This window comes from Podarcis cretensis (genome assembly GCF_951804945.1).
Source record: "Podarcis cretensis genome assembly, chromosome: 3".
In the NCBI taxonomy this organism is placed as follows: domain Eukaryota; kingdom Metazoa; phylum Chordata; class Lepidosauria; order Squamata; family Lacertidae; genus Podarcis; species Podarcis cretensis.
In genome coordinates this window covers 3,666,243-3,691,755 of record NC_137172.1, presented here as the reverse complement: position 1 = coordinate 3,691,755, position 25,513 = coordinate 3,666,243, and the positions used below count along the sequence as shown (strand labels likewise).

Sequence of the window (25,513 nt, the reverse complement as noted above, 5' to 3'; positions counted from 1 at the left end):
GAGGACCGGGAGGAGGTGCTGGATGCTGAAAGGGCAACAGGGTTTGGTGGGCAGGGAGAGTGGGCGACAGGGAGCAGTTCAGACTCCGAGACTGAAGCAGATGGGTGTGTGTTGTTAGAATTCCTGATCCATGATTCCAGTCATGGGATTGTTGTCTATCACATGACGGTGTATGTTTTGACTCCACAGAGTGGGAAGTGACGGAGACAGGATGTTTGTGTTACTGTGTAGTGGGACTATTGTCCTTTGTTCTTTTTCTCTTTGCTGTCTGATGCTAGAGAGAGAGGGAGCCATGTTGCAGTGCTCCGTGTGTGTTTATATGTATATAAAGTAGATTAGCCAAAATGCTGAGTTGCTGAGGTCTGTTACGCAACTGCAAAGACTCTGCGGATCCCTAAGTGTGCAGGTGTCTGTTGGCATCGGTCGCTGTGATGGTTGGGCTGAAGAAAGCTTATGAAACTCCTGAACAATCGACCAGGAGGGAGGGAACATGCTAGGGTCCTACTCGAGTGTAGGCTGAACTCCTGACATGTGTGTGTGTGTGTGTGTGTGTGTCAAGAGGCTGCTGAAGAATCCCAGAAGTCTCCCTTTACGGCTACGACAAGCTCCTCTCTCCCCCTGGTCTCCAAGAAGGTAATGAGGAGGGCAGGACACAGGGCCATCTTAAGCATATCCAAATGCAGTTTGAGACTGCTTGGAAAACACATCTGGGAGAGGTGGAGCCTTAGAAAGGGTGGAAGGCAGAGACCTTCAGTCCTGGCAAGGCCTCTCCTCCTCCCAGAGAGAAGGGGTTGTGAGCAGGAGCAGCTTCCCGTGGGGCTCCCTGCTCCTGATTGGTTCTGCTGCCGCGGCCAAGCCTTCCAGCTGACCAATAGGGTTGGCTGGTGGGTGGGGTTAGCTGCATTTAAACAGCCGCGGCAGCGCTCAGCTCCCAGTCTGTTCCTGCTTTCTTCGGATCTCCCTCCCTCCATCCCTCTTAGGTCAGCTTCTTTTGCGTACTGACCTTGCTATGGACTTCGGTTGGTTGCCTTGGTTGCCCAAGGGACCTGGTAGGACTTTTTTATCCATTTGGCAAATTGGCACCAGCCTCTTGGTTTTTTTGCCTACCTTGTAGCAATTCGTCACAACTTTCTGGTATTGGCGGTTAGGCATTGGAATATGTGTGCTGTGTTGGAGGACTGGGTATGGGCCATCATCTACCCCTCCTCTTTTGGGTATTCCGTTAAAGGAATCTGGTGGTCGTGGATCCTGTCCGATGCCCTGCTGGTGGCTAGGGCCATGGCACGAACCCCGGTGACATCATGGGGGAGCTTCCAGTTGTATTTCCATCAACAAGTTCCTCCCATTGGTTGTTAACCCTGATATGACTCCCGTGGAGTCTGGTATTGCTGTTTCATCCATTGCCTAAGCCAATACTACTCACATGCCGTAACCAATAAAAGTTGTGGCCTAATTTTGCCCTTTAACCTAAAATAATGTGTTTGTGTGTCTTATTATACTCCTATGCAGGTGGCGGGTCCTCGACTCACAACTGCTCCATAAGGGCAAGACCTACTAGGAAGTGTTGCTGAGTTGCGTGCCGTTTCCTTGTATGAAGAGTGAACTTCACTGACAATGGAACCCTCCTCCTTCCATGCTGGCCTGCTTCTGACTCCAGCCCTGACGGCAGCTATAGGAAGAGGAGGCAGCAGGACACTCCAGTAACACTCCAAATGAGGGTCTACCTTGGAGAGCCAGTGTGGTGTAGTGGTTAAGAGAGGTGGGCTCGTAATCTGGTGAACCGAGTTCGCTTCCCCGCTCCTCCACATGCAGTGTGGGGAAAGAATGTGGGTAAATGATTGTTGAATTTTACTGTATTTTTTTGTGTATTAAATGAAACACCAATAAAAAGCATTAAAAAAACCAAAAAACAGAAACTGATATTCAGAAGCATTGCTGCACTCCTTCCTTCCTTCCTCCTTCCTTCCTTCCTTCCTTCCTTGATAGCACAGTTGGTTAGACTATGGTGCTGATAATGCCAAACCTGCAGGTTTGATCCCTGTATGGGACAGCTGAATATTCTTGCATTGCAGAGAGTTAGACTAAGATGATCCTCAGACTCCCAATTCTATGATTCCTTCTTTCCTTCCTGGAAAGGTTTCTCCTTCTTCCTTTCTCCCTCTCCCCCCCTCCCTCTCTCTCTGGAGAAGACTCACACCTACATTACTGGATAGATCATATGACTTTCCTTCTTCCAACAAACCCTCAATTGAGGATGATTAACTCGTCTTGTTATTATCCCACAATGTCAGCCTGCAGGAGAGAACTTCTAATAAACGTCTGAGATGGGCGCTCCATCGCTGATGGAACTGTCAGTTCTCCCCCAACCCCCAGATGGGCTCCTTCAATTTATTTTGTGCTACTCCTGTCTTGTGTAATTGGGAGAGGTGTGTGAAATCATGAACAGAGGCAGCTACTCTTCCAGGACCGAAAGATAAGGAGGGGCTGATTGTGGAGAGCCTGTGTGGCATAGTGGTTAGAGTGTTGGACTAGCATGTGGGAGACCAGGGTTCGAATCCCCACTCAGTGGTGAAGCTCGTTGGGTGACCTTGGACCAGCGGCTGCCCCTCAGTCTGTGAGGATGACCCAGGAAGGAGCAGAACCATGTACCCCACCTTGAACTCCTTGAAAAGGTGGTGTGTTAATGTAATGAATAAATTGCAAAAAAGGAGAGTGTGAATTGGCACAGGAAGAGTGTGGGGTGCAGATGTGCATTGCATGTTGGGTGGTACAGCTTCTGTTCTGGCTTAACTACATGGTTGGAGGATGCATGGTGGCTAATGGATTGAGGTTGAATCCTGACAAGACAGAAGTACTATTTTGGGGGGACAGGAGGCGAGTGGGTGTGGAGGACTCCCTGGTCCTGAATGGGGTAACTGTGCCCCTGAAGAACCAGGTGTGCAGCCTGGGAGTCATTCTGGACTCGCAGCTGTCCATGGAGACGCAGGTCAGTTCTGTATCCAAGGCAGCTGTTTATCAGTTCCATCTGGTACGCAGGCTGAGACCCTCCCTGCCCACAGACTGTCTCGCCAGAGTGGTGCATGCTCTGGTTATCTCCCACTTGGACTACTGCAATGCGCTCTACGTAGGGCTACCTTTGAAGGTGACCCAGAAACTACAACTAATCCAGAATGCGGCAGCTAGACTGGTGACTGGGGGCAGCCGCTGAGACCATATAACACCGGTCTTGAAAGACCTACATTGGCTTCCAGTACGTTTCCGAGCACAATTCAAAGTGTTGGTGTTGACCTTTAAAGCCCTAAACGGCCTCAGTCCAGTATAAGGAGCGTCTCCACCCCCACCGTTCTGCCCGGACACTAAGGTCCAGCGCCGAGGGCCTTCTGGCGGTTCCCTCATTGCGAGAAGCAAAGCTACAGGGAACCAGGCAGAGGGCCTTCTCAGTAGTTGCCCCCGCCCTGTGGAACGCCCTCCCATCAGATGTCAAAGCGATAAACAACTACCTGACATTCAGAAGACAGCAGGGAAGTTTTTGTATTTTTGGTCTCTGTGGAAGCCGCCCAGAGTGGCTGGGGTACAAATAATAAAATTATTATTATTATTATTATTATTATTATTATTATTATTATTATTATTATTACTACATGATGTGTCACCATGAGAACGTCTCTCCTGTTCCCATCCCTGCTGCCTCACAGATATTTGAGGACCTAACTGGTGTTACTCAGTGATGGGGGAAACGTTGATACAAGGCGAACAATGGGTTAAAATTACACAGTGCTTGGGATCCTGTCTTGAGGAGCACATCCTCCACATCTGGATGTTCTGAGATAAGGGTTGCCATAGAAACACCATCAAGGCCAAGTCATTCACCCTCCCATTGGTTCAGGAAATATGACTACATGTAAGTAAGGTAAAGGTAAAGGACCCCTGGACAGTTAAAGGCGACTATGGGGTTGCAGCACTCATCTCGCTTTTCAGGCTGAGGGAGCCAGCGTTTATCCACAGACAGCTTTTTGGGTCATGTGGCTGGCAGGACTAAACCACTTCTGGCACAACGGGACACTGTGACGGAAGCTAGAGCGCATGGAAACGCCATTTACCTTCCCGCCCCAGCGGTACCTATTTATCTACTTGCACTGGTGTGCTTTCGAACTGCTAGGCTGGCAGGACCGGGACAGAACAACGGGAGCTCACCCCATTGAGCGGATTCGAACCACCAGCCTTCCGATCGGCAAGCCCGAGAGGTTCAGTGGTTTGGACCACAGCGCCACCTGCCTATGTGTAGAGATGGGTATAATAGTCTCTAGGGCATTGCTTTCATTATGTTGTGTCCCATCCTCTTTTGCTGTCAGAGTCTGATTCTGAATCTGTGAGAGTCAGGGGAAGAGGCTATGGGTTAGCTAGCATGGTGATGGTGGCATTGCACATATCTTCTAAGACCAGAAGAACTGTATATAGATAGTAATGTTCAGCTTTGTGCCTGGAGACAATAAACTGTTTCCTACTTGGAACTGCATGGGAGAGGAGTTTTCCCCCTGAACAGGGACTCTGGAAAAGGCTGTTTGCTGGGATCAGGAAATCTCTACGACTCGTCTGGGACTCTGCATAGCCTGCTGACACATCACACAGATTGAGGTGTGGTGAACTCCCAACTCCCTTCCACAAGTCACCAGCAGGAAAGGCTCGCTCTTCTTCATTATACCTCTGCAGCTCGTTCTGCAATAAAATGCCGCAGTGTGGCTTGCCCCTTTTCAGAAAACTCCATTCCACTCCCCCAACTCCTTGTTTTCTTTCCCCACCCCCACCGGAATTAAATTAACTACACGCCTACTAATCATTCTAGTCCTCATTGGGCTGTTTGTGGGCACCTTGGGTATCTCCGTCCTAAATAATTATTGGGACTTCAGTAAATCTTGCCGTTTCCCAAACTGTATGTTGCTGTAATATAGAAAGGTGGTGTGCAAATGTGAAATGAAATGAAAGTGAAATTGCTGATAGCTGAGTTACCGTATTTTTCGCTCTATAAGACTCACTTTTCCCCTCCTAAAAAGTAAGGGGAAATGTGTGTGCGTCTTATGGAGCAAATGCAGGCTGCGCACCTATCCCAGAAGCCAGAACAGCAAGAGGGATTGCTGCTTTCACTGCGCAGAATATTTTTTTCTTGTTTTCCTCCTCCAAAAACTAGGTGAGCCTTGTGGTCTGGTGCGTCTTATAGAGCGAAAAATACAGTACTTAAATCTGCTGATTTCAATTGGCCTGCTCTGAGCATGACTAGTGTTGGATATTACCTAATGTTTCCTGGATCATTCCTTTCCATATGTTTATGAACACACTCAAAGCACTCTAAAAAGTTAGCCAGCTAGGACTTACTCATAGAATCATAGAATCATAGAGTTGGAAGAGACCACAAGGGCCATCGAGTCCAACCCCCTGCCAAGCAGGAAACACCATCAGAGCACTCCTGACATATGGTTGTCAAGCCTCTGCTTAAAGACCTCCAAAGAAGGAGACTCCACCACACTCCTTGGCAGCAAATTCCACTGTCAAACAGCTCTTATTGTCAGGAAGTTCTTCCTCATGTTTAGGTGGAATCTTCTTTCTTGTAGTTTGGAACCATTGCTCCGTGTCCGCTTCTCTGGAGCAGCAGAAAACAACCTTTCTCCCTCCTCTAGGTGACATCCTTTTATATATTTGAACATGGCTATCGTATCACCCCTTAACCTCCTCTTCTCCAGGCTAAACATGCCCAGCTCCCTTAGCCGTTCCTCATAAGGCATCGTTTCCAGGCCTTTGACCATTTTGGTTGCCCTCCTCTGGAAACGTTCCAGTTTGTCAGTGTCCTTCTTGAACTGTGGTGCCCAGAACTGGACACAGTACTCCAGGTGAGGTCTGACCAGAGCAGAATACAGTGGCACTATTACTTCCCTTGATCTAGATGCTATACTCTTATTGATGCAGCCCAGAATTGCATTGGCTTTTTTAGCTGCTGCATCACACTGTTGGCTCATGTCAAGTTTGTGGTCAACCAAGACTCCTAGATCCTTTTCACATGTACTGCTCTCAAGCCAGGTGTCACCCATCTTGTATTTGTGCCTCTCATTTTTTTTGCCCAAGTGCAATACTTTACATTTCTCCCTGTTAAAATTCATCTTGTTTGTTCTGGCCCAGTTCTCTAATCTGTCGTGGAAGCCATGCTGCTCTTACTCTTGTGGAAGCCATGCTACTTCTATCACAGCAAGGCTTATTCTTCATATGCTTAGTGAGCGCTGTCTTTCACCAGTTTTCCCAGAACAGAGAAGTTAACCTCTGATTTCCAGGATCCCTAACCAGCTTCTAATTTCTAGGATCCAGATTCCCAGCCTCTAATTTCCAGGATTTTAAATATTGGCGTTAAGATTGGCCACTTTCTAGTTTTCGGTGAAGAGGCTCAACTGAAGGACATTCAGGGTAACACTTTGGTCTGGGGGACACCAGTACTTTGCCAGTACCGTGGTAACTTGGGTTAAGTACTTAATTCGTTCCAGAGGTCTGTTCTTAACCTGAAACTGTTCTTAACCTGAAGCACCACTTTAGCTAATGAGGCCTCCTGCTGCCGCCGTGCTGCCGGAGCACAATTTCTGTTCTCATCCTGAAGCAAAGTGCTTAACCTGAAGCACTATTTCTGGGTTAGCGGAGTCTGTAACCTGAAGCGTATGTAACCTGAGGTACCACTGTACTAAATTACCCCTGGGGCCCAGTATTCCCTGACCCTTCCAGTTCTTGGGATCCTGTATCTGTGGAGGTAGAAACAGTCCCTTTGTCTAGGTAATGGTTTTGCCGAACTTGTTAAGCACCACGATTAGCAAACCCAATAAAGTTGTTCTGTGCCGCAAAACAAATGGGTAGGTCTCTCCCACCTCACCTAGCTGCCAGGTAGGAGGAGACGAGCCAGAGTTTTGGGGTGTGAACTGAGCTGAAAGCAGACTGGAAGCGGGAGACACAGAGACTTCCTTGCTCTGTGCTGAGTCCAAAGCTGCAGTTAATGGAGAAGCAAGATCTGTTGGGGTGTCATTGCTTGGAGCCCCTTCATCTTAGGCTCGGGTTGTAAAGGTAAAGGGACCCCTGACCGATAGGTCCAGTCGTGACCGACTCTGAGGTTGCGGCGCTCATCTCGCTTTATTGGCCGAGGGAGCTGGCGTACAGCTTCCGGGTCCTGTGGCCAGCATGACTAAGCCACTTCTGGCGAACCAGAGCAGCGCACGGAAACGCCGTTTACCTTCCCGCAGGAGTGGTACCTATTTATCTACTTGCACTTTGACATGCTTTCAAACTGCTAGCTTGGCAGGAGCAGGGACTGAGCAACGGGAGCTCACCCCGTCGTGGGGATTCGAACCGCCGGCCTTCTGATCAGCAAGTCCTAGGCTCTGTGGTTTAACCCACAGCACCACCCGCATCCCTGCTCAGGTTGTACATATGTGTATATATAACCATATATCCTAAAGACACTGCAGTCTCCGCTGAGCTTCATTCCTAGGAAGTTGAACAGTGGGCAAACTCTGGAGCCCCTGGGAGCTCTTAGAGATTGGGTCAGAGAAAATTGTGTCCCACTGGCTCTTTCCATTCTGCTAGGGTTTGTCTATGCCATGGGTAGGCAAACTAAGCCCGGGGCTGGATGTGGCCCAATCGCCTTCTAAATCCGGCCTGCAGACGGTCTGGGAATCAGCGTGTTTTTACATGAGTAGAATGTGCCCTTTCATTTTAAATGCATCTCTGGGTTATTTGTGGGGCCTGCCTGGTGTTTTTACATGAGTAGAATGTGCACTTTTATTTAAAATGCATCTCTGGGTTATTTGTGGGGCATAGGAATTTGTTCATCCCCCCAAAAAAAAAATATAGTCCGGCCCCCCACATGGTCTGAGGGACAGTGGACTGGCCCTCTGCTGAAAAAGTTTGTTGACCCCTGGGTTAGGGCATGGGTTGGCAAACTAAGGGACGGGGGCTGGATCTGGCCCAATTGGCTTCTAAATCCTGCCCACGGACGGTCTGGGAATCAGCATGTTTTTACATGAGTAGAATGTGTGCTTTTGTTTAAAATGTGTCTCTGGGTTATTTGTGGGGCATAGGAATTCGTTCATTTTTTTTTTCCAAAATATAGTCCGGCCCCCCACAAGGTCTGAGGGACAGTGGACCGACCCCCTGCTGAAAAAGTTTGCTGACCCCTGGTCTATGCCCATCTATAAGTACTCCAGTTTGCCCACCTTAGCTCAGAGGCATCTGACATTATCATATAAACACCTGTGCATGTTGTTCTTCTTTTCAAATGTTTTTGGCACACACATTTTACCATCCTGGGCTTTCGCCTTTCTGACACCCCTCACTCGCGCCAAATTTAGTGTGCAAACACAAAGGTGCTTCAAAAACAACCTGTTATGTCCCCTGTGCATGGAAAGCGATCCTAAATGTTCCTTTGAAAGTTGGGGAGCGAGTTCGAGTGAGCCACGGGCGAGTGCCAAGTCTGCAAGGCAGGCCTCTGCCCGAGACTTGAGCGAGTGGGGTGGCCAGGACAGAGACAGGGGTGTGGGTGGAGAACACGCTCAGGTAGCACATTAGCGCCATGCTCCTTGTCAGTGTGCTGACCACAACGCTACAGTAGAAATAGAAAAGTAATTTATTAATCTTTTCTCTTTTTTTCTTTTTGCTCTGTACAAGTTTAATGGAGGAATCTTGGCGTCTGCAACAATTAAAAAGAACAGGGTTCCGCGTCTCATTTCCCCTGTTTTTGAACATTCAATGGTTAACAGAAGGAGGTGCGCCCAGCTTTTGCTACATTGCGAATTTTCGGTCATGCGGTCTTTTCCGGAGACGATTGTTACCAGGCAGGGCAGAGGAAGGGGGCAATGGGAGTCTCATGGGCTCCTCACCCCTTGTAATTACAAAAATACACCTTTGAAAGTGACAGCCCATAGACAGCGGCTTTGACAAAATGCATGCCATAGGGGGAGAGAGAAAGACGGAGAGGGATGAGGAAGGGGGAACAAAATATCCACAAACACCACAGTACTGCCAATCCAAAGATGTCAACCTCGTTTTGGGAACATAATTCAGGATTTTGACTCTGTCCCAATTAAATTCTGGTGCTAAAATAGAACAAATATCAAAGTCGCAAGCCAGGAACCACAGCCTTTCTTCATTTCTAGCTATCAGGGATTCTTTAGTTGAGATTCCTGCTTTGCAGGGGGTTGTTGTTCTGGATGACCCCCGGGGTCCCTTCCAACTTTACAGTTCTGTGATTCTATAAATATCCCAAGGAGGTTTATATAGAAGTCAATAAGTTGCCTACACAATCACAACGGCCTTCCTAAACCTGGCGCGCCCCCCACCCCGATGTTTTAATTAATTAATTAATTAATTAATTAATTACATTAAAATTATATACCGCTTGATTGTAAAAAACGAAATAAAACCAAAAGCAGTTTGCAAAAAAGAACAAAAACCTATTTTTTTAAAAAGGGGGAAACAATTAAAACATTTTTAAAAAATTAAAACCTGCAATAATTTTTCTTCTTCTTCTTCTTAAAACAGCATTTTAGATAACTGGCAGGCTTGGCTCAACAAAAATGTTTTTAGCAGATACTGAAATGAGTACTTTGAAGGCGCCTGCTTGATCTCAATTGGCAGGGAGTTCCAAAGGTGTAGGTGCCAACACACTAAAATATAGATTGCTTACAGATGTGGAAGGGGTGTCGTGGGTCACTTCTAACAGTGCTGGCTGGGGGTGATGTGACTCATAGACCAAAAACATCTGGAGTACAATCAATCAACAAATCAACAAATCAACAAATCAATATAAAGCCCTACATGGCTTAGGTCCAGGCAACCTGACAGACCATATTCTCACATATGAACCTGCCCAGTCTCTGAGATCCTCAGGGGAGGCCCTTCTCTCGGTCCTGCCAAGTTCAGTGGCGTGCTTTGTGGGGACGTGGGACAGGGCCTTCTCGGTGGTGGCTCCTCTTCCTGGGCAACTTTGGAACTCCATCCCTAGTGATGCAAGACAGGCTCCCTCCTCCCTGCTCTTCCACCTACAGGTGAAGACCGTTTCATTCCAACAGGCCTTTGGGAATTGTTTGTTCGAAGAAGGGCTTCTAATAGCACTTTGCTGTTTCCATCATGTGCATCTTATCTTTCCGTAGTCTTTTAATTCTGTTAGAGCTCAACTGCTTATCTCTCATATCTTTTTACCTCTTCGCAATTTATCTGCGCTGCGTATTTTCATTTGCAAGCCGCCTCAACTCCCGGTCTGGGACGGCAAACGTGGGAACGGCGATAAATAGAACGAGAACGGAAAGGGACTAAATCGGAAGCTACGGGGTTGACTCCTTAGGCTTCGGCAGACCTGAACCAATTCACTATAAGTTGGCGGTACGAGAAAAAAAACGGGAACGCCGCGAAGGGGGGGAGTCCATCCGCCTGCCTAGATCTCGTTCTGCTCTTTCGGGTCGTCGGCTAGGCCATCGTACTCGACGGATCGCGGAGACATCCCCAAGTACTGCTTCAGGAACTCGCTGAACCGCTTCTGGTTGTGCCACTTCCGAGCAGACTTCCGGACCCCAATGAAGCCCCCAAACCGCTTCTGGAGCTCCTGGACTCCGGCCTCCCCTACCGGCTCGTAACCGAACGGCCCGCTCAGGAAGCCGCTCACCCCTTTTGGTCTGTCGAGCTGGGCCGGCAAGTCCCTCAGCAGAGCTTGGACCCCGTCGCCATCTCCACCTTCAGCTTGGCGGAAGAGGCCGCTCGTCTTGGACACCCCCTTCTCGCCCCCGGCCTTGTCGAGGTCTGCCGCCCGGGCCAGGCTGCTGAGGCGTTTCAGGCCGCCTCTGCTTGGCCACAGGCCGCCGTCCCACATCTCCAAGGGCCGGCTGACGTCGTCTTCCGGGCTGTCGAGGTCGAGGGGCAAAGGAGCTTTGCCTCCGGTGGCTTTGCTGCACAGCCCCCAGGTGGCGCTGGAGAGCAGCTTCCCTTCGCACTCCATGACACAGATCTGCAAGAAGGGAGCAAGGAAGAAATAATTTCAGGAGGAGTGTGTGTGTGTGCTTTTAGTTTCGGAGTATTGCACTGGCAGCGGTTACGTTAATCATCTTTCTCTTTGAAGGAGGAAAGCTAGGAAAGGGCTATTATTAAAATAGCTGCAGGCTATTTTAAAATGAATCTCTCTCTCTTTAAACTTAAGAAGACTGTAAGCACTGTTACAGAAATATAAGGGGGGCACATCTTTAAAGTTGTTAAAGGTACAGGTAAAGGAACACCTGGCTATTAGGTCCAGTCGTGGACGACTCTGGGGTTGCAGCACTCATCTCGCTTTATTGGCCGAGGGAGCCGGGGTACAGCTTCCGGGTCATGTGGCCAGCATGACTAAGGCGCTTCTGGCGAACCAGAGCAGCGCATGGAAACGCCGTTTACCTTCCTGCCAGAGCGGTACCTATTGCTCTAGTTGCACTTTGATGTGCTTTCGAACTGCTAGGTGGGCAGGAGCTGGGACCGAGCAACGGGAGCTCACCCCGTCACGGGGATTCAAACTGCCGACCTTCTGATTGGCAAGTCCTAGGCTCTGTGGTTTAACCCACAGCACCACCCATCAATGCTACAAATATTATGCCTGAATGTATCCTTTTGACAACACCTAGATACCTAGCTTTATAAATTCGTAGAAAATCCATACTTTAACCGACTCTCCCCATTCCGATGCCATTTAACCCATTAAAGAAAGGTGAATTGGGGCTCCACCTCCCTCTGTGAACCAAGAACCAAGAAGCAGGAAGTCCTGTAGGCAGCAGGAACAGGGCATCCCGCCATAATTCCCCAAGCGTGAGAGCACATACAGCGCCCCCCACCCAGGGAGTGACCAGGGGGGCAACACTAGACATCCGCAGAGGCAGTTGAGCAAGTCAGGTGTTCTGAAAGCCCCTCTCCAGACAAGTCCTGAGGGCAAGGAGATGTGAAGAGTTTTATTGTTCTTTGGGTGATGGGGACTTAAGAGGTGTTGGGAAAGGTGTCTGATAGTGACCTAATGTTGAACTTGTATAACCCTTGTATACCCCTCCCCATTTGTGACATGCCAGTGATGTAGTGATGATGTATCCGTGATGCTGCTCGAAGTGTATTCTGGGGGAAAGAGGGAAGTTTCAAAGTCGGTGTCACCCCATGCTTACTCCTGTCTTACTCATAGAGGCTAGTGGCGCGGGGTGCCAGGGCGCCACGTTCTGGAGGGCGCCAGGGAAGAGGTAGAGTCTCGCCGCCCTCGCCCGTCTCTGCTCCCCTCCTCCCTGGTTTGCCAGAACCAAGAGAGGCACAAAAAGGGTGGAGAAGTTAGCTTCACGCAGGCATAGTCTCCGATTGTTTGTGGAAAACCCTGGAGAGGAGGGAACTTAAGTAGCTGTGCACAGGCAGGGACCTTCATTCTCCACAACTGCTTCATGGGGGCCAGACAGGGCCAGATTTAGGTTTGATGAGGCCCTCAGCTACTGAAGGTTATGGGACCTTTATATGTCCTGTTGTCAACAACAAATTGCCACTGGTTTTGTGTTGAATATATGTTCATACCCTTGGCCTATGCTGCCGGATCATCAGTCTACAAGCACTCTTTAATATTAGATAACAGGCACAACAGCTCGACCTACATTCAGCTGTGCTGCATCACAGTCTGCAGCTGCATGCTACATGTTGCCCTGCAACCAGTCCATACAGAATGTAGGCACCCTATATACAGAAAGGAGCGAAGTAGTGATATTTTAGGAAGCAGGCTAGCAGGCGGAGCCCATGACTTACATTCTAGGAGCCTACACAACACAAAACACTGCTGCTGCAGGTAGGTTTTATTTTATTTGTTTTTTTTATCTTATATTTGGGAAATGTCCATCCAGGGTTTTTCTTTCCTTTAAATATTTTGGGGGCCCCCAAGAGAGTGGGGCCCTAAGCTATAGTTTGTTTAGTTTATGCGTAAATCCAGCACTGGGGCCAGACCTACCAGTGATGAGTTGCTGTGCTCATTAGGCATGGCACTCCTGTGTTGATCCTGTTTTTTCTAATAATGAGTTAATTCCTCTTGCCTTATGTGATTGATTGTTGGTTTCACAGACTGCCTTCCTAGAGACACCACTTCTCTGAAACCTTGAACGCTTCTGATACAAACAAACAAACAAACAAACAAACAAACAAACAAACAGTTACAGATAGGTAGCCGTGTTGGTCTGCCATAGTCAAAACAAAAAAAATTCAGATAGGTATCTGAAGAAGTGTGCATGCACACAAAAGCTCATACCAAGAACTAACTTAGTTGGTCTTTAAGGTGCTACTGGAAGGAATTTTTTTTTTTTTTAACAAACAAACAGTTTCTCTTCCCTCACTCCCATCATTCACACGAGTGATTGGGCCTTCTAGAGACAGGCTTCCCAGCAAGGGCGTGGAAATTGAGGCCCGTGGGTCTAATGCAAAGACTGGCCCCAGATAGCACGGGATGACAAGGCTGAATTGGTGGCATTCGTCCAAGTGGCGACACTTTGCTTGTATTTGAGAAGGTCCCAGTCTTGCATATATTAGCAGATAGTCAGGAGATATTCCCCCCCCCCCAGACCCCAAACTTTCTCTGTTCATCTCTTCTCACCCCATAACTAATTGATTGCAAACAGGTTCTTAGAGGGATCACTGACTTCCATCAGAAGTCAATTATAAGACAGTAACTTCCTTTCCCCCCTTTGCTGGAAAGGAATTGAATTCACAGCAAGGGGTCTTTGAGTGCCAATAGCGAAGAACCCAACTCTCTTTTCACGCTCAGGTTGCTAAACCGCTTACTTCTGCAACCAGGCTACTGTTTCCAAAGGCTTTCCTTCTCCACCCCCAACTTTCATTAGCAGGTGAACTGCTTGCATTTAATTCTACCCACAATGTGTGTGTGATGGTGGCTTGTCTGTATTTTTTTAAAACGCAGCCCTGCAAAAGTCTAGCTGTCTATTTATTCTGCACAGCCTGACTCAAGGAATAGCAAAGTGGGGAACTTGGACTAATTATAAGTTCTGAAGTTCCCTGGGTCTTCTGAGCAAAGAGTTCTACATTATTTGTCCCGAATGGCTTCTTCACGCAGAAGGGAGGCCATTTGAAATTGCCCTCGCTTTGGCAAAGTGAGCTGAGATATCTGTTCAGCTCCTACTGCGTTGAAAGAAAATGTAATGAAAATGGTTTACAGATGGTATATAACGCCAGTTAAACTGGCTAAAATGTACAAAACATGTTGGAAATGTAAAGAAAAAGAAGGTACTTTCTATCATATGTGGTGGGAGTGTAAAAGGGTGAAAGGCTTCTGGGAAATGATATACAATGAATTGAAAAAGATGTTGAAATATACGTTTGTTAAAAAACCAGAGGCCTTCCTATTAGGAATGGTAGAAAACGAAATTAATAAGAGAAACTGTAAACTGTTTCGATGCGCAGTGACTGCTGCAAGGATATTTCTGGCCCAAAGATGGAAGCAGGAAGAAATTCCAGCAGTGGAAGAATGGAGAAGGAAATTGACTGAATACGCAGAATTGGACAAACTGACTGGGAAGATTCGATATCAGAAAGACCAAAAGTTTATCGAGGACTGGGGGAAATTTACAGAATATCTGAAAAACATATGTGATGTACAGACAACGCTTGTTGGTTTTGAAGAGACTCTGTGAGATAGTAAGAAATACTGCAAAAAAGAGAGTAAGAGGAAAAGGAGTTCTAAAAGGCAATATTATGTTTAGAAATACGTAAACAAATACAAACTTTACGAAAGATTGACAGAGAAACTGAGGGAAGTCAAAAATCGAAGAATGAGTGTTATTTGTTGACTGTATAAAATTGTTTGGAAAATGAATAAAAATTATTATTATTATTTTTAAAAAAAGAGATATCTGTTCAGCTCCACCACGTGGCCTGACTCTATGGCTTCAAGGGACATTGCTGGTGACGGCTGATATCATGTGGGGGCTGAACTGTGTGGGGTTAGTGCTGAGAGCCCACTGACCAGGCAAATTAATGCCGGGGGAAGCTCCCAGGGCAGGGGTAGGCAAACTAAGGCCTGGGGGCCAGATGCGGCCCAATCGCCTTCTCAATCCGGCCTGCAGACGGTCTGGGAATCAGCGTGTTTTTACATGAGTAGAATGTGTCCTTTTATTTAAAATGCATCTCTGGGTTATTTGTGGGGCATAGGAATTCATTCATTCCCCCCCCCCAAAAAAATATAGTCCAGCCCCCCACAAGGTCTGAGGGACAGTGGACTAGCCCCCTGCTGACCCCTGCTCTAACCACTGCACCATGCTATCAGAGAGCCTCTGCCTTCTGCAGTGCCCTTGGAGTGAGATTCAAGGTTGCACCCATTGTGTGTGTGTGTGTGTGTGTGTGTGGCTGGTGGCGAAATTGGCATTTCCCTGAAATGAGGCGGCTGACTAAATGAATCTTAATGACCTGTCCACTGCATTTTCTTAATGGGCAGGAGATGGTTTGCCAGCACCATGCAGAGTCCAGCCCAGACAGCTGAAGCTGGCTTCGCTCCTTGGTTTGCTAATTCATTCATTCATGCTTGCTTGCTTTCATTCATTCATTCCAATCCACAAACCGTCCGGCCATGACAGTATCAGCTGTGGAAAGGAAGCCTCCAAGGTCAAGGGCAGAAGAGTGCATTGAACTTCCTATAATTTTGAGGCAAAGGATCCTGTCCGTGCTTCATTTCAGAGAAAACGTCTTTGGTCGTTTGGCAACCAGAATGATCAAGGAGATGGAGGGACTCCTCTATGGGGGAATAAAAGATTGCAGTATTTGGGACTTTTAAATTTACATCATAGGATGTGGCTGGATGGTTACGTGGGAGCCGGTTGAAGTTAAATCCTTTGAAGACAGAGCTCCTTTGGCTGGGAAGGGACGATATGGGATTGGGGGGGCAACTCCCATCTATTGTGGGGGCGCAATTAGTGCCAGCACCGTCCGTTAAGAGTTTGGGTGTAATCTTCGACACCTCCCTTTCCATGGAGGTGCAGACTGCAGCTATAACAAAGGCGGCATTTTTCATCTCCGCCAAGCTAAGCAGTTGGCTCCTTATCTCTCTCGCCCTGACCTAGCCACTGTGATCCACGCGACGGTCACCTCCAGACTGGATTATTGTAACTCACTCTACGTGGGGCTGCCCTTGAGACTGACCCAGAAACTCCAGTGGATGCAGAATGCCGCGGCGAGACTCCTTACGGGGTCCTCGCTGCAGGATCACTTTCACCCGGTGCTATACCAGCTGCAATGGCTCCCGGTGGAGTACAGGATCAGGTTTAAGGTACTGGTTTTAACCTTTAAATCCCTATACGGCCTAGGACCCTCGTACCTACGGGACCGCCTCTCCTCGTATGTCCCACGGAGGACCTTACGGTCTTCAAACAAAAACATCTGGGAGATCCCAGGCCACAGGGAGATTAGGCTGGCCTCAACCAGAGCAAGGGCTTTTTCGGCTGTGGCCCCAATCTGGTGGAATGCTCTGTGCTAAGAGACTAGGCCCCTGCGGGACTTGGCATCTTTCTGCAGGGCTTGCAAGACAGAGATGTTCCACCAGGCCTTTGGCCAAGGCACAGCCTGACTCCCTCCTTTGGTAATCCTCACAGAACTCTAGTCCAATGGTTGCCATTAATTTGATTTGAACTGATTTTATAATGAATTTGATTTCAGAATGCTGTATTATTTTACTGTTGTTAGCCGCTCTGAGCCCGGCTTCAGCTGGGGAGGGCGGGATATAAATACAATTTTATTATTATTATTAGGAGTTTATAAAACCATGCATGACATTGAGAAAGTGGATAATTTTTTCTCCCTTTCTCATAACACTGGAAGTCGTGGACATTTGATGAAGCGGAATGTTGGACAATTCATGACAGATACAGTAGAAGAAAGGACTTCTTCATAGAATCAGAGAATTGTAGAATCAGAGAATTGCAGAGTCCTCTAGAGTCATCTAGTCCAGCCCCCAAGGGCTGGCCTGGGGCACAGGACCACATGGCACCAGATGGGCAAAGACCTCTTCTGGATTCACTTTCTGTTTCAGAGATGCTTCACAGGAGTTTGGGGGGGGGGGGAGTTATCCTAAAATAAGCTTATTGTGCAGGCAGGTGCAAATCGGCTGGGCTGGAACACGTTTCCAAGGTGAGCTCAGATGGCAGTGGCGTAGCGTGGGGGGTGCAGGGGGGGCTGGCCGCACCGGGTGCAACATCTGGGGGTAGGGTTAAGGGGCGCAAATCCATGGGTTAGGGGGCGCAAATCCACAGGTTAGGGGGCGCAAATTACTTGCCTTGCCCCGGGTGCTGACAACCCACGCTACGCCACTGTCAGATGGTGACCTAGATGAATACAGACGGATGCCTTGGCGACGATCTTTCTTTAGGGCCCCCCTCAGTGAGAAATGGAGCCAGGGCAGGGAATGGCTGGGACGTAAATTCTCATCAAATGGGAATGAGCAAGAGCCAGAAGTGGGAGAGGGAGAGGGAAGGAGAAAAAGCCCATTGCTAAAAGTGTCACTGTTGATCAGCCATTGAGGAAGGAAAAGCGTGGAGATGAGAACGGTGTTTACCTCTTCCTTTGAAACTTGGTGTTTGAGCTGCCAGGACTGGAGCTTGGAAGGCGGCCAAAAATCATTGCTGGCACATCAAGAACAGGCTGGCCCTAGCATTGGGCAGAGTGAGGCAGGGGCCTTAGGTGGCCTATGTTGAGGATAGGGGCAGGTGAATCAGTCAGTTTTGGTCCCTTTTTTTCCAATCTTATGTTGAGTTCTCCACATTTCCACATGATGTTGGGAGGGTGGCACAGGGACGTGGGTGGCGCTGTGGGTTAAACCACAGAGCCTAGGACTTGCCGATCAGAAGGTTGGCAGTTCGAATCCCTGTGACGGGGTGAGCTCCCGTTGCTCAGTCCCTGCTCCTGCCAATCTAGCAGTTCGAAAGCACGTCAAAGTGCAAGTAGATAAGTAGGTACCACTCCAGCGGGAAGGTAAACGGCGTTTCCGTGTGCTGCTCTGGTTCACCAGAAGTGGCTTAGTCATGCTGGCCACATGACCCGGAAGCTGTACACCCTCGGCCAGTAAAGCGAGATGAGCGCCGCAACCCCAGAGTCGGTCACGACTGGACCTAAAGTTCAGGGGTCCTTTTACCTTTACCTTTACCAAAAATTCACTAGCACGTCAGTGCAAACGCATGCAATTCTGCCTAATATACGCGTTTTTGCAAAGCAATCTCCCCTAATTTGTTCTTCGTTGCACTTCTGTACACACTACTTGGCTGGAGAACCTCATTGCAAAATTCAGAGAAGTGCAAATTTCAAAGGATGCTCATTGGTTCACAAATTAGGTTTGCCTCGCACTGTGTGCCATAGGACCCAAGCCCGCCGCTGCTTGGACTACTCACCAGAAGGCTGAAGTCATCTTGCTGGTGGCTGTACAAATGTCTGTGGCAGTTCAGGCAGTCTCTCCGGCAGTCGCTGAGGGCATAAGCGAGCAGGCAGAACGACAAGACGTTCCAAAGGAGGAGCCTCATGGTGTCAGTTCTCAAAAACCTGCAAAAAGGAACCGGGGAGAGTGGAATGGTCAAGAGATGGAACTGCCTTTGCCCATTTTCTGACTCTGGGTCACTAGAAGTAGAAGAAAACTCCAACCCAGAAGGTTTTTTGTCATTCTCACCAGTCCTGCGGGATTGCCTCCCCACAGAGGTTCATATTATTATTAACAGAGGTTTATTATTATTATTATTATTATTATTATTATTATTATTATTATTATTTATACCCCGCCCTCCCCAGCCAAGACCGGGCTGAGGGCGGCTAACACCAAATGTAAAAACAATTGATTGAAATACAGCTTAAAAAACAAGATTAAAATACAACATTAAAACATTAAAATGCAACCACTGAAACTCAATCAAAAACGTTTTGGGGGATAAAAACGTCAGATCTTCACCAAGGCTAACTATCCGGACTGGTCCTACGTGGGCCAGAAAAGACCCAAATAGGAGTTCCAACACAGAAGGAGAAAGGAAAAAGGAAAAATGGGGAGGGGGTCAAGTTGATTCTAAGCCAAAGGCCAGACAGAACAACTCTATCTTACAGGCCCTGCGGAAAGAAATCAGATCCTGCAGGGCCCTGGTCTCATGAGACAGAGCGTTCCACCAGGCCGGAGCCAGAGTTGAAAAGGCCCTGCCTCTGGTTGAGGCTAATCTGTAAGCGAGCATATGCTTACAATCAAGGAGTAATATATTCAAAGAATTTGCAGATAAGGTGGGTTCTGAAGAGGGATTTGAAAGACAACACAGGTGACAGCAGGGCCACGGGTCCAAGAACATGCCCACTTCCTACTGAGCCAAGTTCAAGGCTCTTGCATTCATTTACAAAGCCCTGAATAACTTAGGTCCAGGGTACCCAGGGGTCGTCTGAACCCTTACATCCCGGTAGCAGCAGAACATATGCCCACACTGCCTAGGACGGGCGCACTCCCGAGGGGTGTGTAGCGTGGAGGCTGTGTTGATATTTTCACCCCCTCCCCTTGCAAGAATCTCCTGATCTGATGATTTGAGAAAGGAGTGGGCGGGAACTGCTCTTCTACTCTTCCGCTCCTGCCTGACTGCCTGACTTTATAAGAATTGATTTTAGAATGAATTGATTTTAGAATGTATTTTAATTAATTGATTGTGATTTTATGTAAACTGTTACTTTTACTGTTGTTAGCCGCTCTGAGCTGGGCTTCGGCTGGCTAGGGCGGGATATAAATAAATTATTATTATTATTATTATTATTATTATTATTATTATTATTATTACAACTTTTTAAATATAAACAAATAAACCAATGAAAAGGGAACATGGGCGGCTTTCACAAGTTGTGCAGAAAGGTCTCTTGCACCTGACTTATGAAGGTGACGCCGAGTGTCATTTTTCTAGAAAAAGGGGTGTCAGAGCTCAGTATGAACTTCTCCTTTGTTGTCTTAGAATGGCAATGGCGCCCACCTGAAAGGTGCTGGAACTGCTCTGGTCAGACCTCACCTGGAGGACACTGACAAACTGGAAGGTGTCCAGAGGAGGGCAACCAAAATGGTCAAAGGCCTGGAAACGATGCCTTATGAGGAACGGCTAAGGGAGCTGGGCATGTTTAGCCTGGAGAAGAGGAGGTTAAGGGGTGATATGATAGCCATGTTCAAATATATAAAAGGATGTCACATAGAGGAGGGAGAAAGGTTGTTTTCTGCTGCTCCAGAGAAGCGGACACGGAGTAATGGCTCCAAACTACAAGAAAAAAGATTCTGCCTAAACATTAGGAAGAACTTCCTGACGGTAAGAGCTGTTTGACAGTGGAATTTGCTGCCAAGGAGTGTGGTGGAGTCTCCTTCTTTGGAGGTCTTTAAGCAGAGGCTTGACAACCATATGTCAGGAGTGCTCTGATGGTGTTTCCTGCTTGGCAGGGGGTTGGACTCAATGGCCCTTGTGGTCTCTTCCAACTCTATGATTCTATGATTCTATGAACATTGCTCACTGGAAGCTCTGATGACGTCCTTCTCTCCATGCTGAAACAAACCCTAGCATTGCTCAGTGGTGTGACGGCTCAAGCAGAACCTGTGACGGTGCAGTTACTCATTAAGTAAATTAAGAGAATCGGACCCCGAGGCAGGAGGGTACTCAAAGCCTGTCACAATGCGGCGAGTCAGGCCGAGCGCAGCCAAGGATATGTTTGTTTCCCCACCTCCTTCGTGCCTCGGTTTGCGAAATTCCTGATCTGCGTTTCATCTCACGCAGGGCGAGATAGCTCCTGACCGGCTCCAAGGTTTGCTGGCAGATGGAATGAAGAATTATGCTTCCTGGCTGGAGGGGAGCTCTATTTGTGACGCGCTTGCAACCCTCGCCTACTTCGCCGGTGCTGGGAAAGAGAGCATTGCGTACATTTGTCATGCTTCGGAAAGTAATGTGGCTTGCTTACCCCAAGGAGGAAAGGAAAGGCTATCTCTGACCCTGGGGAGACTAGAGATTGTGGTCGTTGGTAGGTTAAATGTTGCAGCAGGCCTTGCAAAGCCACTTCCGCCCTACAGAGGAGGTGGGGTTGCGGGCTTCACGGCCCAGCCCCACGCGATTGGGGGGATTCCCGGCCACGTCACACCCTGGCCAGCCAATCGGCTGGCTCTGGGGGTGTGGCCTGCTCTATTTAATGCAGGACGCGGCTGGGGATCTCCCTCTTTCCCCGCCTGCCAGCTGTTCCTGCTTTTCCCCACCCTCTCGCCCTATAAGGTTTCCGTTCCTTGACCTTGCTATGTATCTTGGTTGGCCGCCATTCAGGGGCCTGATAGGAATTTTTCCACTTGGCAAATTGGTACCAGGCACTTGGTTTTCGCCTGCCTCATAGCAAATCGTCACAACTTTCTTGGTATTCTTGGTTCTGTAGATGGAAGAAGGGAGGAAGCGCCATCACCTGCCCCACACATTGAAGAGTATTCCGTTAAAGGATTCCAGGGGGCGTGGCCCTGTCCAAAGCCTATGGAGGTGAGGGCCTAAGGCACATCCTGAGCGGTGACCCTGGGGGAGTTCTTAGTTGATGTGCATCAGCAGGACTCCCCCTATTGGTGGTTAACCCTTCCTGGACTTCAAGCGTATGGGTTGAAGTCAGATATAGTCAGTTAGGACCAATGCCTAAGCCAATACTGCTCATCACCTGTAACCAATAAAGTTGTGGCCTTATTTAGCCCATTAACCTTAATAATTGTGTCATGTGTCTTTATTTCCACTGGGGGGGGGGCGGGAACTCACCACGCAAGCCCTCAAGTCCAAACACCCTGATTGATGCAAGAAATCAAGCTATGAGGAGATCTGCTGAGAGGGTTCAACTCTCAGGAACTTTCTTGACACGAGGCTCATACAAGCTTATTGTGATGGCCTGGGAATCCAATTCAGAGGCTGCACCTGAGGAATCCCAGCCTGCACAGGAGTCCCCGCCTTCGGGGCCAGCTGAGCTGGGGCAGGGGCTTGAACCTGAAGGGTCCTCACCTGTGCTGGGTCCTCAGGAGCAGACACCAGCTGAATCCACTCTGGCTCTGGAGGTGATAGAAGACCTATTGCCTGCAGGTCCTCCACTCACAGCCCCGTCAGGGGAAAAGGATGTTGCCGCTGGGTCCGGTAACCCTCCAGCCTCTCCTGAGCTGCAGAGGCTCAGGGCAGAGAGGCGGAGGGAACTAAGTTCCCGCAGGAGGAGTGCTCGCCTCCAGGCCAGAAGAGGCGAGTCACCTATGGACCGGGGCTGCCCTATGCCTCGGGGCAGATAAAAGCCAGCCAGCCCAGTCCCAGGTTGTGGGAGCAACATCGTTGGTAACCTCTTCCTGCCAGCACCCTGTCCTGCTCTTCCAGAGTTCCTGACCACGCCCGGCTCCTTGCCTTAGACCCCCGCTTTGCCCTTGACGGACAGCCTCCATACCCTCGACCTAGGACCGGACTCAGACCACACCGCACGGTAACCCCCCCCCCCCCCCCGGACCAGCACACTTCTGCTTGTCCAGCTGCTTTCTCCCAGGAAACTTTTCTGCTGAATCAGAACACACATCAGTCGGTTTTTCTGCGGGTTGACGTTTGTTCTGATTCAGCAGTAAACAGCGGCTTTTCCCAGAGAAAGCAGCAGGATGAATGCAAAACCTCTCAGATCTGTGCTTTCTAGACACGGAACAAGTGCTGAAACCTCAATTTCCCCCAAACGGAAAGCTTCCCAGAACTTGCGACTCCCGCTCTGGTATTAAATTATGTAGAGTTTAACACTGTCAGAAAAAAACAACAACTCCTATGTTAAGTGTTGTCAAAGGCTTGGAGGATCATGAAAGATTCTGTTCTGTTTGGTGGGATTTTATCTTCCATACAACAAATGCAGATATGCAGGATTCTCTCTCCACAACAGTACAAGGTGAAATCTGGCTTTCCTCATGGTCTCAAGTACTCTACTTACCTGATTTAAGTATCTGCCTGATCTATTGTGCTGCTCTTTTGCATTTGCTTTGTTTGGCTTCAATAAAACCATGATTCTACGAAAATAAATTTTTGGGGGAATGGGAAATAAAGCAAGCGATAGAGTAGAGTGGGGAACTTCAGGCCTGGAGGCCAAGTGTGGTTCTCCAGACATCCCTATCTGGCCCTTGGACCCCTCCCATGGCCACACCCCTTTCCCAAGGCTGCAGCTCTGTGTCCTCCTTGAGCTCTCTTGCCTGGCTCGGATGTGTACACAAGAACAGTTCTGCTGGGTCAAGCCAATGTCTCATCTAGTGCAGCATTTGAGAATCACAGAATCAAAGAATTGTAGAGTTGGAAGAGACACATTGTAGAGTTGGAAGAGATTGACTTCCATAAACACGGTTTTAACAAGGAGTCCGTAAGTGACTGTGGAGGCCAATTCTGGATCCACACATCCTTCCACAGTGGGGACATTGGTTCCCGGGCAAGAGTTGATCATGGTGTGGATTTGCCAAGCGTGCCTTCCTCTTAGCACATTTCTCCCTTGCGTCCTGTGTCTGAACGTCTTCAGAGCCCATGACACCTTTGGTCAAGGCTGTTCTCCAACTGGAGCGCTCACACACCAGTGTTTCCCAGTTGTCGGTGTTTATACTACATTTTAAAAGATTTGCCTTGAGACAGTCTTTGAACCTCTTTTGTTGACCACCAGTATTACGCTTTCCATTTTTAAGTTTGGAATAGAGTAGTTGCTTTGGAAGATGATCATCAGGCATCCGCACAACATGACCAGTCCAACGAAGTTGATGTTGAAGAATCATTGCTTCGACACTGGTGATCTTTGCTTCTTCCAGTATACTGGTATTAGTTCACCTGTCTTCCCAAGTGATGTATAAATTTTTTCGGTGATACCATTGATGGAATGTTTTGAGGAGTTGGAGATGGCGTTTATAAGTGGTCCATGTTTCACAAGCATATTGTAAGGTTGGTAGTACAATAGCTTTGTAAACAAGCATTTTGTTTCCCTGCGAATGTCCTGGTACTCAAACTCTCTGCACTTCAGTCAGGATTAAGATGCACTCACAGAGCTCAGGCGATGATGGATTTTAGCATCAATGTTGGCCCTTGTGGAAAGAAGTACTGCCTCCAGCAATTAATGATTCCGACCGTAATGAAAGGTGGTCTGAACTTTCGTCTTGGCTTCATGATCTTCAAACAACTAACCCAGCACTTCCTCAAATCCTCTTAGGCGCCTTTAACGCAAGAATAGGTCCCAACGACGATGCTATATTATCTTCCGCAGCACTCCTGGACAATCCCCTGCAGCCCCCCTGGGGAAACAGATGCTCTCTTGATCCCATAACAAATGCATCGGGGAGGCTGATGGCCCAATTGGCCATCGAAAACGATCTTTGCATCGCAAATGGCAACGTTACTCCCTTGTCCTCGCAGCAGTTAACGTGCATCTCTTCCCGGGGAACCAGTGTTGTTGACTACATTCTATTGACGCCGGAGCTATTCTCAATTTCTACAAAAATGGAAGTGGCTGAATATTTTGGTGGTGATCACCTTCCATTGACTTTAATGTTAAACCTAATAGAGCCATTCTCAGTCCCCTCAAACTATAGTTCCACAGCACAAAGCTACCCTGTATATAAAACAAAGAAATGGACAAGCCTCAGCTCCTCTCTTGCCCTGGACATACAAAAATCACTTGATATGCCTACAGTTCTTTCTGACTCAGTTCCGCCCGCTGACCAATACCGGAAATTAATTGATGCTTTTTCAACAACTTACATAACCATCACCTCGCCTACCCACCAACGCTTCTTCTCTGAATCACCTTGGTTTGACAAGGAATGTAAAGTCCTAAGAAGGCGAATTAGGAAAATGGTCAGAATCATCAAATTTTCCAACGACCCCCAAACCTGTGCAGAGCTTCTAGTTACTAAAAGGACATACAGAAACATGATTCATTGCAAGAAACAGCAACACATCCTTGAGGCTTGGTCCACTCTTCGTTCAGCTGTAGAGAGGCATGACTCCCGCTCCTTTTGGCGCTTAGTTAGGCCTTCGGCACCACTCAATTCAGCTATCCTGATTTCCGCTGACGAATGGATCGCCTATTATTCAGCCAGTTTCGCTTCTCCAAATCTTCTTACAGATCACCTTCAATCCCCGTTGGACCTCTGTTCCTGTTCTCTTAGTTCCACCTCCTCAGTAAATTTTACCTCAACCCGCATCTTCAACATCATAATGTCCATGCGAAGGAATAAGGCCCCCGGCCCAGACATGGTCCCGTTGGACCTTTTCCTGACTGATCCTCTTTGGTGGCGTGAACAGCTGACTCCTGTATTCATCGCTATCTCCTCCGCTTTAGACATCCCCGACTCCTGGAGAGAAGCTACAATAGTTCCGATTTTCAAAGGCGGCCAGCCAAACATCCCTAGGAACTATCGCCCCATCAGCTTACTATCTATTCCGGGGAAAATATTTGCCGCTGTCTTACTGGAAGAACTTCTTTCATG

At 48.2% G+C, this 25,513-nt stretch overlaps 1 protein-coding gene across 1 annotated transcript in view; it reads right to left on the bottom strand.

The window, feature by feature from the left end:
* Positions 1 to 9,202: 9,202 nt before the first annotated feature.
* Positions 9,203 to 25,513, bottom strand: part of PNOC (prepronociceptin) — a 50,312-nt gene continuing 34,001 nt past the window's right edge. Inside the window, exons 2-3 of the mRNA XM_079969028.1 lie at positions 18,432 to 18,579; positions 9,203 to 11,020 (exon numbers count right to left, since the gene is read on the bottom strand). Coding sequence (XP_079825154.1) covers positions 10,454 to 11,020; positions 18,432 to 18,560 — 696 coding nt within the window. The 5' untranslated portion in view covers positions 18,561 to 18,579 and the 3' untranslated portion in view covers positions 9,203 to 10,453. The remainder of the gene's footprint in view (positions 11,021 to 18,431; positions 18,580 to 25,513) is intronic.